At 37.3% G+C, this 20,708-nt stretch overlaps 2 protein-coding genes across 2 annotated transcripts; one reads left to right on the top strand and one right to left on the bottom strand.

Moving 5' to 3' along the window:
• The first annotated feature begins 577 nt into the window (after positions 1 to 577).
• Positions 578 to 16,629, top strand: LOC132133492 (amyloid-beta A4 precursor protein-binding family A member 2-like). The gene is made up of 11 exons (XM_059546342.1): positions 578 to 734; positions 7,498 to 9,070; positions 10,145 to 10,184; positions 10,379 to 10,524; positions 10,711 to 10,797; positions 10,989 to 11,171; positions 14,116 to 14,295; positions 15,475 to 15,687; positions 15,775 to 15,894; positions 16,087 to 16,227; positions 16,525 to 16,629. The coding sequence occupies exons 2-11, from the start codon at positions 7,541 to 7,543 to the stop codon at positions 16,594 to 16,596; spliced, it is 2,712 nt and encodes a 903-aa protein (XP_059402325.1). The 5' UTR covers positions 578 to 734; positions 7,498 to 7,540; the 3' UTR covers positions 16,597 to 16,629.
• A 75-nt stretch (positions 16,630 to 16,704) lies between these two features.
• On the bottom strand, positions 16,705 to 20,515 carry LOC132133351 (dual oxidase maturation factor 1-like). The gene is made up of 7 exons (XM_059546137.1): positions 20,359 to 20,515; positions 20,006 to 20,063; positions 19,457 to 19,591; positions 19,153 to 19,360; positions 18,831 to 19,045; positions 18,046 to 18,263; positions 16,705 to 16,719 (listed from the first exon to the last, which is right to left on the bottom strand). The coding sequence occupies exons 1-7, from the start codon at positions 20,503 to 20,505 to the stop codon at positions 16,705 to 16,707; spliced, it is 996 nt and encodes a 331-aa protein (XP_059402120.1). The 5' UTR covers positions 20,506 to 20,515.
• Between the last annotated feature and the right edge of the window lie 193 nt (positions 20,516 to 20,708).

Raw genomic sequence — 20,708 nt, 5'->3', positions numbered from 1 at the left:
TAATAATTCGGCAGGGGGGTCGAAATTGGCCCGGAAGTGGCTAGATCAGCTGAACCGAATACGGAAGTCTGTTGAAGAGAAACGCTTAGAATGTTTGCAGGAGCACTGGACACAAAAAATCACTGGAGCGGGTGATAATGGTCAGAAATTCAGCGGGAGCAGGATTAAGAAAACAGTCCCTCACAGGGCTTAAATACAAAAATGCACCCAGGTCGAGGAAGGGGACATGTCTGGGAAAAAGAGGACGTTATGGTCACCCTAATCTATTTGACATCTGCAAGACCTATTTTTTTAGTGTTTGCTCTTATCTGGAAAGCATCTGCTGTGTACAAACAGCAGCTAGATGTCTCTAAGATGTCAGTTTTACATTCATTCTAAATCATGAACATCTCAAAGACATTTTCTGAACGTCTTTGACATCTGATGGGAAACATCCTATAGACGTATTGCAGATGAGAAAATACTCGAAAAAAACATCTTGCAGACGTCAAATAGACGTCTCAGTGATGTGTGCTAAAAGGGGTTTGCTAGTAGCCTACTCTTTGCTGTCTGTCTCTTTAAAAAAAAACTCATAAAGCGCCTCACTGTCCCGGGATGCTGAGGGTGTGTGTATAGCTACATCCACGCTCCTCAGCATCTGTGGTGCGTCAAAGACATGTCCTAACATTCGCCCTGTAAATGTCTGAGCAAGACAACGAACATATATTTGGCTGAGCAACGTCAAACTGGCTCCGGTAAGCACTTGTTCTTTTTTAAAGCTTATCGTCGGTATTAAATTATATGGTAGCCTCTTCGATTTGAGTCAGTTTTATATTAACTGCACTGAAAGACAAAATGCATATCCTGCTAATTCTCATCGCCACGTTGTTGTCGTGTGAGTGAGTGCACATGCATGTGGCGTCTCACTGACAATGAAACGGCGACGTATCTTTATATTCTCTGCATATGAGACGGCCAAATGTTTCCTATGATTTTATTATGTGCAGAAACATTTTGTACTCGATTTTAAGGATTAGAAGTTTGTATTAATTTGGGCTGAGAGGAGTCCTGGTCGATGTTATTGCAGTAATTCCGTCTCGAGAGTCGAGATCACTGGAAGAATGGATGTGACGTCAGAACCGCTGTATATTAGGCTTATTTACTGCTGAAGGAGGGTCACTGAGAAACTTTTCAAAGTATTTAAAATTCTAAATTGAAAGAATGTTGTGTGAAGATGGTACATATGGCAATAGCTGTATAAAAAAACAAAACAAATCAACAACATTCCTAACCACCAATCCACCATGCTGAAAAGCAGCTCAAACCTGCATAAACTGCTTTCATGGTCTTTTCCCTGCTAAAAACAAAACAAAACAACAACAACAAAAATCGCCAAACCTAGCCTAAGCTGGTCTTAGCTGGTTTAAACTGGTCTCTCAGCCTTGCAAGGCTGGTCAAGCTGGTTTTAGCTGTTTGTTCTAACTGGTCTACCAGCCTGACCATAAGGAAGTGGCAAAAACCCCTTTGAAACAAGCCCGCTGATTACCTTCAACTAGTTATGACCAAACTGGTTGACCACCTAGAACCAGACAACCAGCCTAGCAGTTTTTTTCAGCAGGGTTGGCTGGTTTAGAGGGGGTTTTGGGCACTTAGTTGGTGTTGATCACAATGGTCACACTTAAGGCTGTTTTACATTGAGTGCAATGACAGACGAAAGTTGCTTTAACACTGAGCACGAAACGATTGTTCGTCTACTTCTAATTAATGCCTGCACACTAGGTGACACCAACCGGCAATGCATTTTTTCTTTATTTAGCGTATGTATCTCGTATGGTTTACATCGTCCGCTCTCAGTATACAGCACAAACTATCCATAATGCTTAGAATACATCTGAATATATAATTAAAGGAACAATTAGCATCAAGCTACATTCAAGATGGAAGTTTTTGCTCAAAATCCACTTTAAAAGCATCATCGAGTGCTTGTAACTTGCTTGTAACAAAAATATATATTTTGATTCTATAATAGGCAGACATGCACTCTTTGAATGTTTCATAATGTTTTTCTTCTTTATATATGTGGAAGGGCAAGAGATATGATTACATGATTGACAGGTCTAGAGTGAATGTACTCTAACCATAGACTGTATAAAAACATGGACATAGTGTCCGTGACGTCACCCGTAGTTTTCTGAAGTGTGTTTTTGAAGCTCAAAGTGGGCGGAGGCGGCCGTCGCCATCTTGGCAGCATGTCACCGCGCGTCACTCCCAGATAATCGAAAATGGGCAAAAAGGCCGGAGCTGGTAGCTGAATCCACGCCCACCTAGCTCGACGGCAGTGTCAGCAGTGGCAATCCACCTGTCACTCAAGTGGCCACACCCTTAATTATGCAGAACTGTAAGAACTTATATAATTTAACAGGATGAGTTATAAAAAAAATTCACCCCCCTCACAGTTGTCACAAAGGGCAAAATTTGCTATTTAGACTAAAATATGTTTTTTTGTACCAGGCTGTAAACGTTTTTTTCTGCTGTAAAGTTGGGCATTTTAACATGGGGAGTCTGTGGGATTTACTGCCTTTTTGAGCCAGCCTCCAGTGGCAAGTCGATGAATTGCAGTTTTAGTCACTTTTGTGAAGTGAAAGTGAAGTGAAAGTGAAGTGACATTCAGCCAAGTACGGTGACCCATACTCAGAATTTGTGCTCTGCATTTAACCCATCCGAAATGCACACACACAGAGCAGTGAACACACACACACACTGTGAGCACACACCCGGAGCAGTGGGCAGCCATTTATGCTGCGGCGCCCGGGGAGCAGTTGGGGGTTCGATGCCTTGCTCAAGGGCACCTAAGTCGTGGTATTGAAGGTGGAGAGAGAACTGTACATGCACTCCCCCCACCCACAATTCCTGCCGGCCCGGGACTCGAACTCACAACCTTTCGATTGGGAGTCCGACTCTCTAACCATTAGGCCACGACTTCCCAATTATTTTGTGTTAATAACATGGACAGTAAAAGAAATGGACACAGCGACACCATTGGAAATCAATTGAGACCCAATTGAACTCAAGTGAAGCCCATTTTTAGCTATTTTTAGCACTTCCGTTTCTGACGCACAGACTCAAACTAAGCTTGATGACATCAGCAACCTGTCTGACAGATGTAAATCTTCTAGTAGGTGTGTGTGCAAACTGCCATCGTCAATCTTGCAGAGACGGCGAGCTTAAGTGGGGAGTTCTTTGGCGTGAGTGAGCAGGAGTAAGTATTCTGATTAATTATTTTGTATAGTATTTTAAAATGTAACGCCAGGGCTTGTATCTATGGGCTTCTCTCTTGACGTCTTCCCGATTGCCTGCGAGCTTCTCCTCCTGTCTGTACGGTAATTTCTCTACTGTGCGACAGAGAGTAGAGTGGTTATGACGCAATCGCAAACGCCTATTTTTACAAAAACTGTTTCTACAGGGCCATAATGTAACATAGAAGGTAATGGAGCCCTTTATACATTGTCGTGTATCTTTAGAAATAAATAATGGACAAATGGAGTCTTTAAACGCCTCAGATGTAAAGTTATTCGCTGTCAAAGTGACACCAAAATGAATGGGAGTCAATGGGATGCTAATGCAAGTGAAGTTCTGCTACAAGATGGCGGCACACGGCCGACTTCAACTTCCAGTCGACTTCCTTCCTGCCTGGTTAATAATCAGCCATGTATGGATGTGTGCCACTTTTATAGTGTCCCTGATAAGAAACCGGTGTGGTGCAATAATGAGTTCCTAGGCAGGGGCATATGGGGAAATTGAGTCCAGAGAGAACCAAGACAAAACCCCTTATCATGACAAGCACATCCTTATACTTTCCTTTTCTTTTAACCAACATTTTATCCATCCTTTTCTTTCAACCAGTTATTTACAGTATACCTCTGATCCAAAGTAGGGACACTGTACAAATTGTGAATAAAAACAGAATGCAATGATGTGGAAGTTTCAAATTTCAATATTTTATTCAGAATGCAACATAGATGACATATCAAATGTTTAAACTGAGAAAATGTATAATTTTAAGGGAAAAATAAGTTGATTTAAAATTTCATGGCATCAACACACCTCAAAAAAGTTGGGACAAGGCCATGTTTACCACTGTGTGGCATCCCCTCTTCTTTTTATAACAGTCTGAAAACGTCTGGGGACTGAGGAGACAAGTTGCTCAAGTTTAGGAATAGGAATGTTGTCCCATTCTTGTCTAATACAGGCTTCTAGTTGCTCAACTGTCTTAGGTCTTCTTTGTCGCATCTTCCTCTTTATGGTGAGCCAAATGTTTTCTATGGGTGAAAGATCTGGACTGCAGGCTGGCCATTTCATGGGAGCATATGTTGTTCTAGAACTTGGATATACCTTTCAGAATTGATGGTGCCTTTCCAGATGTGTAAGCTGCCCATGCCACACGCACTCATGCAACCCCATACCATCAGAGATGCAGGCTTGGGTTGTCCTTGTCCTCTTTAGTCCGGATGACATGGCGTCCCAGTTTAACAAAAAGAACTTCAAATTTTGATTCGTCTGACCACAAAACAGCTTTCCACTTTGCCATAGTCCATTTTAAATGAGCCTTGGCCCACAGAAAACTCCTGCACTTCTGGATCATGTTTAGATTTGGCTTCTTTTTTGACCTATAGAATTTTAGCCGGCAACGGATTGTGTTCACCGTCAATGTTTTCTGGAAGTATTCCTGAGCCCATGTTGTGATTTCCATTACAGTAGCATTCCTGTATGTGATGCAGGGCCCGAAGATCACGGGCATCCAGTATAGTTTTCCGGCCTTGACCCTTACGCACAGAGATTGTTCCAGATTCTCTGAATCTTTGGATGATATTATGCACTGAAGATGATGCAAACTTCAAACTCTTTGCAATTTTTGTCTGATAAACTCCTTTCTGATATTGCTTCACTATTTTTCACCGCAGCATTGGGGGAATTGGTGATCTTCTGCCCATCTTGACTTCTGAGAGGCTCTTTTTATACCCAATCATGTTGCCGAATGACCTAATAAGTTGCAAATTGGTCCTCCAGCTGTTCCTTATATATATATATATATATATATATATGTACATTTAACTTTTCTGGCCTCTTATTGCTACCTGTCCCAACATTTTTGGAATGTGTAGCTCTCATGAAATCCAAAATGAGCCAATATTTGGCATGACATTTCAAAATGTCTCACGTTCAACATCTAATATGTTATCTATATACTATTGTGAATAAAATATAAGTTTATGAGATTTGTAAATTATTCCATTCCTTTTTTTACTCACAATTTGTACAGTGTCCCAACTTTTTTGGAATCAGGTTTGTAATTTTAAATATGTGGTTTCTAGGCCTGGAAAAGTCTTGGAAATTTACATTTAAAAATGTGAAGATTTTAAATCTTAGAAAGTCATGGAAATTTACGGTGAATCATGAATCATAAATCTCAAAACATAGAAAAGTATTGTTACTAACCTCTGGAAATGCCATGGAAATTTAGTTGGCAAAATATGTGGGAACGATTTTCACATAAATAAGAAGTAAAGGCACATTTCTGCAATGCTGTATAAGAAAGCTCTACAATTTAGAACATATGGAGAAAAGAAACTCTGCAAATTCATTGATAGTCACTTAACATAAAGGAACATTGAGGTAAACAGGTATATTGGCCAATTAGAAGTTGCTTGCTGATCTAATAGCGATACTAATGTGTTCGATTTACATGCTTTGACCAAGACTGCATTTTCAGCTTAGACTTGCTGTTTTTTTCTTTTAAGGTCTGGGCCAATTTCCATAGTTTCTGTGAAGCTGCAAACTGTGAGTTGGCTAATTTATGAGGAATAAAAATCTATTTACTTTGCTACTTTATATAAACCACATTAAATGCAGATAGATTAGTAAACTGATCTCAACAACAGCTGAAAAAACATATCGCTATCCCTGAATCTCCATGCTTAAATATTTAGCAATACAATGGCCTGCAAAAATATTTTGACACTTAAACCATGCTTAAAGGTTGTTTCAAACTTTGTTCAGTTGCTTAGTCTAAAACTGAGTTTGATTTCTCTGCCCTCATGCTGCTTTTTGGGCCTTATGGAGGTAAGTGTTGCCAAGATCACCTGATTTCCCAATTTTCAGTATCCCAATGAAAAAAAATGGGTAATGATTAAGATTTTAAACCAAAATATCATTCCATCTGTGGGTGAAGGAAACTTTTGTATAAGGGGACAAATTAAGTCAGTCACAATCAAAAACAGGAGGATGTATTTCCACTGGGAATCTGATGTTTCTCATCAATAGCGAGGAATCCCTGGAGTGCAGGAAAATATCAGCATGTTTCCTGCTGATGCACCTGCTGAACTGTGCAAATCTGTCTCCCTGATGCTGTGGTGTACCGTGTTTGATTTGGATGAGGTTGTTTTCCTTAGAGGTTTTAATACAGCTCGTGAACTACAAAGTCAAGGTGTAGGTGTAAACTGCATATAGAATGATGCTATCTGATCCGTTTTTGGATATTAGCACTTTATTCCGATGCATAGTGTGTTGTGCCAAATATCAAATGCATACATTTTGAGAATTCCTTGATCTCTACTTGGTTATTGGTAGGCTATATGTTGCACAGTTGGTTAGTATGTTATACTAAAGGACCAAAAATAGCTTTTGGACCTGTCAAATTTAGAAAATGTTTAATTTACTGGCCATGAAATTGTATTTTGAATTGTGTTTATTATATATGTATCTGTCTATATGTATAGGTTTAATATGCACTTTATTTATATGCTTGTAGATTACGGCTCTGTTCACAGTAAATGCTGCTCCACACAAAATAAAATATTTAAACTATTACTACATTAGTTTGCATGTTTTGATGTCCATATGCTTTTTTTCAAGAAATAACAGTGTCTGTAGCATTTCTGTCATAAAGAATTGGCCAAATATTAAATATTAAGTGGACATTTGAATAAAATATTGTTCAGTCAATATTAAATGAGGAATAGATTGCACTATAATGTGTAAAAATAGTTAAATAAAAAATAATAGTTATGATCATATTGCTTTGTTACATTATGTATTTTAACTGTTCTGTTCAATAAAACCATATGATTACCTGCTTATTATATTTTGTTTGAACCAATAATTTATTGGCTTATTGCTATTATATGTGTTTTTTAGTCATTTTAAAGTCTATTGTTCACTTAGGTCTATTTTTAATCCAACAAAAAAAAAAAAGATTTGAATACTCAATCATCAGATTAATCTATGTTAGTTACGGCACTAATTTTGATTCTAGAAATTCATTTTAGTGGTTTAATATGTGGAACATTGATTTCTGGAGAGAGTAGATAAACGTAGTTAGATGATGTTCACTTAGTAGATCGTTGGTATGTCTTTGATTTAAATCGATTCCTTATACTGTCACCAAGTTAATAAATACTCACCAAAACCAATTTCAATCAAATATGCCACTTTTTACTTACATTTTTAACTTTGTTTCAGGGCTGACAGAATCCCACTTCTGCGGGGCTGATGACGGCTAGTCATGGCTCTCAGGAGAAGATCGGGGACCGGAGCCATTGTTTCAGAGCTCATCCCATCAGCCTCTAGCAGTGCACCTGAGGGAAATGAAAAGCTTTCTGGAGATGGAGGTGATCCAGTTCCTGAGGAAAAGCTGGACATCCAGCCACCCTCAATTGTGACAGCTAGATTCTGTCTAGGTGATGGGTCTGAGGACGACTCTATCCAAGGCGAAAGCCCTCTTCAACAGGACAGCATGGAGGAGGACTCACTGTCCGAGTATGATAATGTCGTATCAGGGGAAGAGAAAGAAGAAGAGGAGCATGATTACGAGGAAGATGAAGAACTGCAAACCGAAGCAGACAGGATGACCTACTATGTCCACTGTTGTCCTGAAGATGAAAGCTACATGGAAGGAATGGATTGCCATGAAGGCGTGGATGGAGCTGAGTGTCCTGGCACGTCTCGAGATGTCGGGGATATCTCTAAACCAGAGGAGGCTTGGGAACATGCAGAGGGCTTTTACAAGGTTCTGCAGGAAGACGCAACAGCAATGGTCTACAAACGTCCAGAGCCTATCACCGAGACAACCTTCGTACAAGCCCCCATGGCTGAGGACGAGGAAGATGAAGAAGAGACAGAGGAAGAAGCAGAAGAGGAGGACAGTGAAGAAGAAGACATTGTTGGGTTTTTTCACTACGATGGGAAAGAAGCAGAGTTGAACAACAATGAGATCCCAAATAAAGGTGCTGACAGCTTTCCCAGAGATGGCAGAAGTTGTCCTCAAGATTCCAGTTGTGCTAAATTGGGTCAAGAAAGTGATGCACTTTGTAACTATAGAAGGAATCAGGACATCCCCAAACACCTAAGGGATGTCCCTCGAGGATCAAGTTGTCCTCCTAGAAATCAAATGGAAAGGGTTCGGGAAGAGTGTGCCAGTGACTGTCCAAAAGATTGTGATGTCCCTGTGGTCACAGAAGGTAGAGGAGACCCTAAACAAAGTTTCAGATACGGAGCATATCAGTCGAAGAGAGTACACAACCGAGACATCACTAACCAGGATGGTAGTGAGGTCAACAATAAAGCTAAGTTCGCAGATCCAGAGGACAGAGGCGTTTGGAAAAAAAGACATTTGCTAAAATACTCTAGAGAGGATGACAGGGACAGACATGGGAAACTTTCACACAAGCAAAGTAAAAGTCCTGAAGACAGCAAAAACACAGGACAGGACCATCTTGTTTGTAGTCATAAACCAAAGGGTGGAATAGAACGAAAGATCATTGGGGATGTTGAGGAAGAGCAGATTGAGAACAGAGTTAAGACCAAACTCAAAATTTCTCCAAACAACTCTGAGAGGAACAATGGTGCATCTGATACGACCAATAATGGGAAAGAGGCTCCTGATAGTTCCAGGGCCTCTTCAACATCATCAGACAGGAGAAGCAGCCAATCCAGAGCCCATGTTAATACACCTGTACAGTCCCCAGACAAACGGCAACATGAAGACTTGACCAAACCTGTTGAAAAGGAGAAGACAAAGCCTAATCAGGAACAGGTAACTCTGCAGAATACTTTACTCACTGTCAAGAAGTCTGCTTTCTCCTTGCATGGGGAGCTTTTGAATCCATGTGAATGAATCCTTGTTATTGTGCCAGCATTTATTCTAGATTGACCCATGTTTTAACACAAAAAAAGGTGAATGGTAGCTTTGCATGTTGATTGGACATCCTGTTCTTGTCTTAGCCTGTTCTTGGCTTTTGACAGCATTGCGCCAGACTTGTATCAGTGGTCCGGCTTCTTCTAGACAAGCATCAGACAGTCGTCTCTAATGAGATTTGAAGATTTCCATCCATTCTTCAAACTGGTTGTCCTCTGCAGGGTCTCAGGGATGCTGGAGCCTATACCAGTATCTCGGGCCACCAGTGAGGGAAACACCGTAGACAGGTGTTCAGTCAGATTTGAAGATTTGTCTTAATAATAGACTAGATTAATGTTCAGCCACCGAACAGTGGTCCAATAAAGAGTGGAAAAGTAGTTATTGGGAAAACAACACAACATTGCTGTTTTATATATAAACCATTAGCCATTTGGTTCCAAAAACTGAAGCTAATTATGTGAATACTAAGTCTACTAATTTAGCTCATTTTTGTATACAGGGACACAAAGTTTGTGATACATTCCCTAAAAATTGAGTTGTCCTGTTTCTGCTTATATGTATACTCCTCAAAATCTATAAACCTTAATATATCCATTATATCCACATCTAAATCGTCAATTGTTGGACCCTTGAAAGGTGAAACTGTAACTGCTACAACGGACTGGCTATGGACAAAATAAAACTGATATCCACACCTTTTTTACTATCATTCTTATGCTTTCAACAATAATTATGTCTTGTCATGTCAATAATAAATTGTACCTATAATCAAAATATAATAATTTTCTGTTTCAATGTTTCTACAGGTTTCTCAGAGTAGTCCAGAGGAAAGTTGTACAGGGCCACCATCTGGACAAAAGAGACTGGCAAGTTAACTAGTTATATGCTGAACCATAATAAGAGAATACATGCTATGGGACAAGTTATAACCTGTAACAGGATCTGTAACTTAAATATTGTTTTGCTTTTCAGCAAGCCCAGAGAAATCCCTCTTTCCCAAGCTTTGTGGACAGTACGTTCTGTTTTATTGACACAAAACTGAATATTGTGACTCAAACCTTTTTTTAAAGACTTAAAAGATGCATCAGTCTGTTTGTTGATAATTGGAATAGTATTGATATTAGAGTTAGGTTCAGAGTATTAGCTAAAATTTCAGGTGTTTTATTAGTCTAGTTGTTTATCCTGTTCTTTCCATTTGTTTATTAGTCCCTGGTCCATGTGAGCCAGAAGATCTCATCAATGGAATAATCTTTGCTGCAAACTACCTCGGCTCGACCCAGCTGCTATCTGACAGAAACCCGTCCAAAAGCGCGCGCATGAAGCAAGCTCAAGAAGCTGTGGACTGTGTTAAGGTATTTTATAAGATTCTCCACACAAAAATATTGGAATATTTCTGCTGCCTTGGCAAGGCCCTCGTGAACAAACGTTGCTTGAAATGTGCTTTATGGTTTAATATTTTGTGGGAATACAACATTGTCAGATGTTCCCTCTCAGTCCACTAGATGACACTGTTATTTTTGTGAAACCATATTCTTTAGTCTGTAGAGGGTGAAGCTCAGAGCTTGACAGAGATTGACTTGTTCATCTCAACCAAGGCCATCAAGGTGCTCAATGCTGACACACAGGTAGGTATATTTCATTTAAGACTGGTTATTATGTGAATATATACAATATTTTGTCAAATATACTGTCAGAGCTGTGGTGCAGATGTTTTAACACTTCTCACTTTAAAAGTACTGGATTTACAGTAAAGGGCAATTTACAGAATTAATGCTTGTGTACATTTCATTGACTGACTCCTGGTCCTTGTTCACAGGAGACACTGATGGACAACGCCCTCCGCACCATCTCTTACATCGCAGACATCGGTGAGGTGGTGGTCCTGATGGCTCGCAGGCGTCTGTCGAACGCCTCCTCGCTCGACTGCACAGATTCAGGCCTCAGGACAGAAAGTCGGAAGCAGTACCACATGATGTGCTACGTCTTTGAGTCAGAGGATGTGAGATTGATCTTATCTTATAATAACAAATAGTGTGAATGTAAGTGAATAATGATTGCCATGAATTGGATTTAGAGAGAAAAGATTAAATCTTAAGTGTTTTATGTTTGTTTGTTTGTTTGTTTCAACTAATGGCTATGAATTTTACATTATTTTTGCAATTGCAAGTTTTTTCATGCAAGTAGCACAGAAACTACACACTTAAATCTAACAATCCAAAACTGCATAATAAATCTGTCCTTATATCAGTGTTGATTGGTACCTTCTAAATAATATATGTACCCATAATAACATAAGTCAAAAATCCATATGGAATGATCTTACTTTCTTCACATTTATGCAATGATTTAAAAAATAAAATGCAGTTTTGCAGGAAATGCAGAATTCTGTGAATTTTAGGTATTTTAACTTAAGTTAATAGATGTAGGCATGGGGAAATTACTTGGCACCAGGGCCGCTGCTGGCCAAATGGGTGCCCTAAGCAGGATTGTATTGTTGTGCCCCCCTTCCTCAAATATGATGATGAAAAAAACACCTACTATAGGGGTGAAAAAATAACTTTAATCAAATAAAAAACTAAATGAATAAATTGTATTATTTTCAAATTACAATTGTAGCTCTCGACATTTACCTATGGCTATAACTTTATTATGACTCTAATTTATTTTATAGTCTCAAGCATTAAGAAATCATGCAAAAGGAAATTAAGCAGTTTTACTATGATAACACCATGGTTTATTTTTGTAAGGGTTGTGATATGCATGTTTTTTGTTGAAGAAATTATAAAGGCTGTGTCATCTATAGCAAAAAGGTGGCCAAAAATGAAAGATTAAGTGACTATTTGAATTAAATGTTTGGTCAGTAGCCTAAACAAGGATTTGATTCTCCTGTAAGTGTAACAGCAGCAATTACATGGCATCTGGCTCCCTTTGTAGGCATTTGTAATAACGTACATACATTGTTTATTTTTTATTTGCCTACATTATCTATTTTAAGTTTTATTATTAACCGATCATTATTGCCTCATTGTTTTTTTATATAATGCATTTTAAGTCATTTTAAAGGCTATTGATGGCTTAGCTCTTTTTTATAGCAACAACAACATCAAAAAAATATTACAGTATATTAATACTTTGTAAATTATTATTTGAAGTAACAAAACCATGGTTAATTTGCAGTTACCATGGCAACAAGAACATGATTTGCGGTGTTATTGTTAAAACCATGGCTAATTTAAGCCTGAAAGTGATAAATGGGCCTATTTTTTACCTAAGTGATTTATAATTTATTTTAATATATATTACAAATGTATAAGGTGTGCATTGTAGCTGACACCTAAATGAACACATTACAATTGTTTTATGACTGCAAGTCTTTCTCCTCAAATGCTATTGAGTTTCAAATTTGCGTTTGAGCCCATGTGAAAAAGTAGCATAATTTACATATGATTTACAGTTTATTTTAATAAACATCCAACATTCAATTCAATTGTGCTTTATAGCTGTCACCTAGATGAACAATTAAAGTTGTTTTTTATGAATGTAAGTCATTCTCCTCAAATGCTACTGACGTTAGAAAAGTGTATACCAAAATCGCATGTAACTTTAGAGACGGTCCCTAAATTTGAGACTCTCGAACATCTAACGTCAACCCAACTTTTTTTTTTTTTTTATTGTTTTACTTTCTTTAGTTTTCTTTTCTCTGCGCCGGATTGCTGATGTCCTTTACCCGGACATATATGTTCATCCATCAATTATGAACATTCAGCCGAAAACATGAGGTGCAAGCGGTCGCGAGCGCGGATGGGAGAATGGCGGAAGTTTTTTTTTTTTTTTTTTTTTTTTCATGAGCAACTGGGATGGTGCCCCCTCTGGGAGTTGGTGCCCTACGCAGACTGCGTACTCTGCTTGGCACACATGTTAGTTAAAAGCATTATCAAATTAGCTTAATTATTTAATAAACAACATGTAATATTTAATATTGAATAAGCTGTATTTAACAGTTAATAAACAAACATTCTTTTTGGTAACTGAAAGCATTACCGAATTAACCTTATTACTAAACAAACATATAATATTTCATATCCAGTAAGCAATATTTAATATTAATAATTAATATTAAAAAAAGTATCTGTAGCTGTTATTATTATTATCAAATTTGTATTATTAGCCTAAACGGTTACTAAACAAATGTTTAATATTTAGTAGGAATATTAATTTATTCATATTTCAACATATAAAACAACAACAACGCTTTCATTGGTGGAAATAGCATTGTCAAATTAGCCCGAATGATTTCAAAACAAATATATAATATGTAATATTTAAATGTTCAGCATTAAAATTTAATAAAAAAATGTTATCAGTAGCCGAAAGCCAAAATAATTACTCAACAAATATATAATATTTCAAATTAGCCTAAATAATAACTAGGCAAATATGTAGTATTGAATATTCGATAAGCAATATTTAACATCAGTATTTACTAAACAAGCACTGTTTTTGGTAGCTGAACAAATGGTCAAATTAGCCAAAAAAATTACTAAACAAATATATTGTATTCAATAATAAATATTTAAGATTAGTATATAATAAATAAACTGATGTAAGCTGAAAGCATTATCAAAATAGCCCAAAATCTGACCAAACAAATATATAATATTTAATATTCAATAAGCAATAGTTAACATCAGTATTTAGTAAACAGGAACTATTTTTATTCAAATTAGCCTAAATAATGACTAAACAGACAGGCGTGTGTAACTGTGTGAATGACTGAATGATTCCTTGTGGTTTTGTGTTTGTTCTTCCTTGTGTTCATGTGGTGCTCATGTAACTGCATGTTTTGACTTTTTTCCACCCTCTCGATTTGACTCAAGCACTCTCTCGCTCTGAGATGTCGTCACGTGGTCAAGTATCCTTCGCCTCTCTCTCCTCCCTCACAGGCCCAGCTCATCGCACAGTCCATCGGTCAGGCGTTCAGCATGGCCTACCAAGAGTTCCTCCGAGCCAATGGGATCAATCCCAAGGACCTCAGCCAGAAAGACTACAGTGATATCCTGAACACTCAGGAGATGTATAATGACGACCTCATCCATTTCTCCAATTCTGAAAACTGTAAAGAGGTGATTATAGCACTGGAAACATCATCCCAGCAGCTATGAATTATAGCTGCTTTGTGTCCCAGACATCAAACTCAAATGTGTTGTAATGCTCCTGCAAGTCTGGCCTCTCCTTTTCCAGATCCCACTCTCCCAGTCTTCCCTAAAGCATTCCTATCAATTTCCACTATCCTGTGTTCCGTGTGTTTTTCAGTGCTGATGGTGATAGAATAGAGATTAGGGGGCCGATATATATATATATATATTTGCTGTTATAAATCAAATGTATTTAACAGGTATGTAACTATAACAGTTATAAACATAAATAAATGTATGTATATATAGATATACACTGTATCTATGATATTTATAAAATTATATATACTATATATTTATGTGTATATATAATGCATATAATTATATAAATTATTTTATATTGGTGATATAAATATATATTAAATATGTATATATATAGAAATGATATCATAGTATGATATCAAGTAATTATATAGCTATAAAAAATGTATTTTAATATATATTTCATATTTTTATATATTAATGTATTTTTTAAATACTTATGCTTTTTATATGTAATATTTATATTAATTATGAATGTTGAATAATTATTAATTATATAACTATACATTTATATATATATATATATATATATATATATATATATATATATATATATATATATATATATATATATGAAAACAATTTTGAACAAAAAGAAAAAAAAACATTTGTATAAATTTCATATAATATATTTTATTCTTATATGTAAGTATTGTATTATTTCTAATTAATAAAAAAACACTATATTTGTTACAAAATGCTCTCAAGGATTTATTCATTAAAATATATCAAAACTCAAATGTGCAAAATTATCAGCTTATGCTGTTCACAATTATGCAATGGTTAAATACCATTAAATGGCAGTAATAAATCCTGGTGTATCACTAATCCCCTGCAGTAAATTAAAACAATATATTTTTCAGGGTATTCTGCCACACGCTACGTCATCATGGTGTTAAAATCATACTCCTAACAGCAATTAACACCTGTCACCCTATATTCATTTAATAAATGGAGTATTTGGTTCCTTTTTTTACACTTTTTTTCTGACTTCTCTAAGGTCTTTCTTTGCTCTTTAGTCGTTAATGGATCTGTCCTGATTTTGAATCATATTTGTGCGCTCAGCTTCAGCTAGAGAAGCAGAAGGGTGAGATGCTGGGTGTGGTGATCGTGGAGTCAGGCTGGGGCTCCATCCTGCCCACCGTCATCTTGGCCTGCATGCTGAACAACGGCCCTGCCGCCCGCTCCGGCAAACTCAATGTGGGCGATCAGATCATGGCGGTCAACGACACCAGTCTGGTGGGCCTGCCGCTCGCCACCTGTCAGGGCATCATCAAGGTTTTGACGTATCTAAGCATGTACTCAACACATACATGTCATTAGACTAGTATTACACGTTTTTGTGTCTATGCATGTGTGTTTCAGAGCCTGAAGAATCACGTTCAAGTGAAACTAAGTGTAGTGAGTTGCCCTCCAGTTACTACTGTCCTCATAAAGAGACCCGACCTGCAATTCCAGCTGGGTTTCAGTGTCCAGAACGGCATAGTAAGTGTCAAGGATCAACACCACTAAAAAAATGTACATTTATAAAATAACAAATGTCTAATGCATGACTGTCGGATTACAGTAACTCGGCTTATCTGATCAGCTGATGTGTATGTGCATTGTTAGGGGATTTTTTTGGTTGTATTGTGAATAATTTCAGTCTAACGCAGTCATCCTGCTGTTGAATTGCAGATCTGTAGTCTGATGCGTGGAGGTATTGCGGAGAGGGGCGGAGTGCGAGTCGGCCACAGAATAATTGAGATAAACGGACAGAGTGTGGTTGCTATGGCGCATGAGAAAATTGTCCACGCCCTTTCAGTATCTGTAGGAGAGGTACGGCAATATATATAGACTTATATTTTGATTATTAGTAATAGTCCAAGTACATGTTTTCAGTTTCAACTGAACTTCAGTACGGTACAAATTCCTCAAAATAATACGAAAGTACTGTACAGTTAGTACTTTACACTCCTGTCTTTTGCCGTGAGTCAAATAAAACAGACCTTTATTGTAAGCACACAGAGTCATCATCCGTTTCGCATATTCGCACTCATTATTTTTTTTTATTATGTAATGTATTAATGCCACGAATGCTATTAAAATGATGTTTCTTTCTTTTTTTTTCAACAGATAAACATGAAAACTATGCCTGCCATCATGTTCAGGTTGTTAACTGGTCAAGAGACACCGGTGTACATATAAGGAATCATAAAACTGGGACTTTTTCCTGCAGCTGCAGCTAAAAAAAGTTTACAGCTCCTAAAAAAAAAAAAGGCAGAAATATATTGAAAAAATACTCTCTGTCTTGCTTCATGTGGCTGTAGACTGCGATCATTAGAAAGAGTGCAAACATACACAAAGAAAACCTAATCACATAACAATCTGATCAAAGGAGTGATGTTACTTGCTTATTAATGCAATTATACAGTCTTCCATGCCAGAGTTATTAGTTTGTATATATTTTAAATGCCTTTGGTTCAAGCCTTTTTTGAGCTCAAACTAACAAAGTACTAATACCAAGTGACTGTACTAAAGTTCAATAGATCAATAAAGTAGGGCGTCATCAATAGATCAAATTTTTAACAATACTCATTTCACAAACTCAAAGATTAACAAATGGGCTAAAGCATGCTAAAATCCAAAGATAGCTGTTACATTTGCTGAACATGCTTAGTCTTCAGTGTCTCTTTGATAAATGGGTACTGTAAACTGTGAACGAACCATTTCAGTAGATTACTACTTCAGCATGAAGACTGAGAATATACTAATCAGAAAACCTGAGCTGCATTCATGTGTATGCATGATTTAAAAAAAGTGTTATTTTAGTATCATTAAGATAGTATTATTATTTTTGAATTCGATTTCATTTGTATATTCTGTTTTGAGTTTAGTTTTTTAATGTCTGTGTAGTTTAGAGTTGTAGTTATTTTAGAACTTCAATTTAAATTCACTTTCAATTTTATTAGCTAATGGTGTGTGTGTGCATATGGATTACTTATAAATTCATTATTTTACATTTAAAAATCAAATTACCTTTGAACTTCCAAATTCAGGTGGCTCAATTAAAATCAATGCAGACTGTATTTCATATGAAACAAATTATGCTCATATGGTTATGAATTCACTCTTGGTATTGCCAAATGTTATCGCATTTGACTAAAAAGAAATGTAACACAAATAATGGAAATAGACAGATTTTAGAATTTGTATTTTATTTTTGTGCATTATATACATATATTCATATGAATATGCAGTTTGTATAGAACAGCTGGATCAGTAACAATTCTATATACAGCTGCACCCAGCAATTCAGTGTGTAAGTTTTCAAGTAGTAGTTGTGGATGGCAGCACACAGCCCCTCAGAGTCTCTGTAAAAATAGGGCGGGGGGGGGGGACAAAAACAAATATTTAATCACACAGCGAAGACATTGAATATTAAAACAATGACACAATTTTGGTGTAAATAGTCATATGCTTTTGTTGTATGGAAAAGAGCAGCATGTATATTCTTCAGAACATCTTTTGTGTTCCACAGAAGAAAGAAACTCAGACAGGTTTGGAATAACATGATTGTGAGTAAATGATGACCAAATATTTTTTCTTTACAGATAATGTTCATGCAAATGCATTTGTTTGTGCTTTGAAACGTACTGTTAATGTAGTGATCGGCTGAGACAAGGACACATTTCCTGTCTGTGTGCTGTCATCATAGATCACTCCCTCTAGAAAGCCTGAGTTGAGGTAGCCTTCACCAGTATGGCATTCGTCATCCTCGTTGTCCACACCCACACTGAACACCTCCCTCATCCTCGCAGGACACAGACAGTCCAGTAGCACCACCACCAAACCAATCAAAGCGCACAGCAAACCTGAAAATAACCGAAAAACACACACAAAAATAGATTCTTCATTGGCATTAATGGTTCCATGAAGATCATCCATAGAACCTTGTCGTTGCACAAAAGGTTCTTTATAGTGGAAAAATGTTCTTAAGAAATTCAAAAAGGGTCCTATGACATCACTGTGAAAGCCACCTTCTGGAACTTTTATTCTTAAAAGCATGGAATATTCTAACTCCTCAAATAAAGCTTTAAATGGATGCCATAGAAGAACCCTCCCATGAACTCTTATTTTTCTTACAGCGAAGAACATTTTATAATCTAAAGAACCTTTTTTTTTTTACTATAAAGAACCTCTGTAATGAATGTTTCCATTGATGTTAAAGGGTCTTCATGGAACCTCAAATGCAAGTAAACTATATATTGCACAAAAGGTTCCTCAGACTGAAAATAAAATTGGTTCTGTTCACCCAAAATGGTTCACCAAAAGTATTGTCACCACAGATTATATCTATATCATTTGATATTGTATTTTACATATGCTTTCCAAGTCAAACACTTTTGAAAGTGGTATGCTTTCCCATAAGGAGCATTTACCTGTAGCCAAAGCGATCCAGAAGGAATGGCTGTAATCTGTCTTTAAGGACTCTGCACCTATACTGAAGTCACATGGGATCACATTGAATATAGTTGAGAAGGAAGCCATGGAGAAGAAAATGAAAGTGGCCGTGGCTATCATCATATAACCGGCGTAGAGGATGACAGGCATTGAGAAGAGGATATTGGCCACTAGCCAGCAGCAAAAAGCCGTCCTGTGGGAGAAGGCCATTCTGTACTTTAGCTTGTTTGAATTTGTTGAATAGGATGGGGTTTCTTTACACTACAGTAAGACATTGGTGGTGTCTGTGTGTTGGTTTACCACAGATTGGCTGAGGCGAAGCGGCCTGAGTATCTGTACTGGTAGATGAGGCCGCAGGCGCTGTTGCGAGTGAACTTCTCTGCGATGTAAAGGATGGGGTTGGGAAGACCTCGCTCCAGCGCGTCATCGTACTGCTCATCTACGCTGCTTGACCACCTGAAGATCTCGTTGTAGTCAATGGTCTCATTTATCTGCAATACTGGGTCGCCTGTTGGAATGGATATCGGAAACCCATGAAACCTGAATTGGACTAATTATCTTCTTGATAAGTGGACCATAAATCTTGATGACTCATACGGTTTACCTTTGAGTGTGATGTTTATGCCATACAGCCCCACATGAAGTCCCACCTCAGCGGACACCACAGCATTACTGAAGGATTTGTAGCTGGCGTTGGCTTTCACGCTGGCTTCAGCCCAGTCTCCAGTAAAATTCAACACTGAAATGGATAAGAAGATCACGGAATTAAAATGTAGGCTATGTTATACAAGTTCAGCAGCTCTTACTGTATGAAATGACACAGCATAACTGGATTTACTGGGATATTTCATTCTATTGTTCTAGTTGAATTTTTAGACTCTTACACTTAAAAATGCATGAATGCAATTGCATTATGTAACAAATATATGAAAAAACCAATTAAATTTAATTATCACCTTGACTTTGGTTAAAAGTCATCTAAAAACTGGCGAGGTTAGAAAAGAGCTCTAGCAATGCAATGTTGTCTAATGCTATGTAGTTCTTGCATTTTAAATTCCAGGTACATAGGAAAATATTTCTGAGGCCAATATTACCATATCTAGCAACAACTTGAATTACAGACTAACTTGAAAAAAATACTTGAAATACTCACCTACTAAAACAGCTCCAATAAATAAACTAATGATTATCCTGAACGTCCAGAACAGTCTCTGAAAAAGAGGACATTTTTATTATATTATATATTATTATTCTTTTCCCCCCACAAACTGGCACAAAACCTTTGTGATATTTTATACATCTTTGACATAAAGAGCTGATGTAAAAGACTGAACACAAGGTTTGTAAATTAACAAGGGCACTAAAACGTAAAAAAAACATAATTTTACTCTAAATGGTTTTACTGTACAGACCCTGATATTTAACAAAAATATTAATAATAACACAGAAATTAGAAAGCTGTAGATACAGAAAAGCCTTCTAGACAAACTGATCCAACTCACTTACCGATTTACCACGTATTCCCGGTAGAATGAAGAGGAAACTGACAGCCAGAACCGAGAAAACCAGGATCACGACCAGCAGGCTGATGTCGACGATGAACGGACTCCTTTGTAGAGAGTAAAACGGGTAAATGCCATCGAAGAAAGTCATCTTCCCTTCACAGGCGAGAACTAAAGCTGAAAGCAGGACAGTGTCGGCCAGAGGCTCAGTTACCTGAAGATTGCAGATTACAGTCTAATGTGCGAATTATACAGTGACTTTCAGGAGGGCCGATATACCTTTGAAGTACCCCTACTCGAGACGATTTTTGACGATATATCGCCAAGTGAAATTCGCGCTCTAGCTTTAGCTGG

Source organism: Carassius carassius, chromosome 50, assembly GCF_963082965.1.
Source record: "Carassius carassius chromosome 50, fCarCar2.1, whole genome shotgun sequence".
NCBI lineage: Eukaryota > Metazoa > Chordata > Actinopteri > Cypriniformes > Cyprinidae > Carassius > Carassius carassius.
This window is presented reverse-complemented; position numbering and strand designations above follow the sequence as displayed.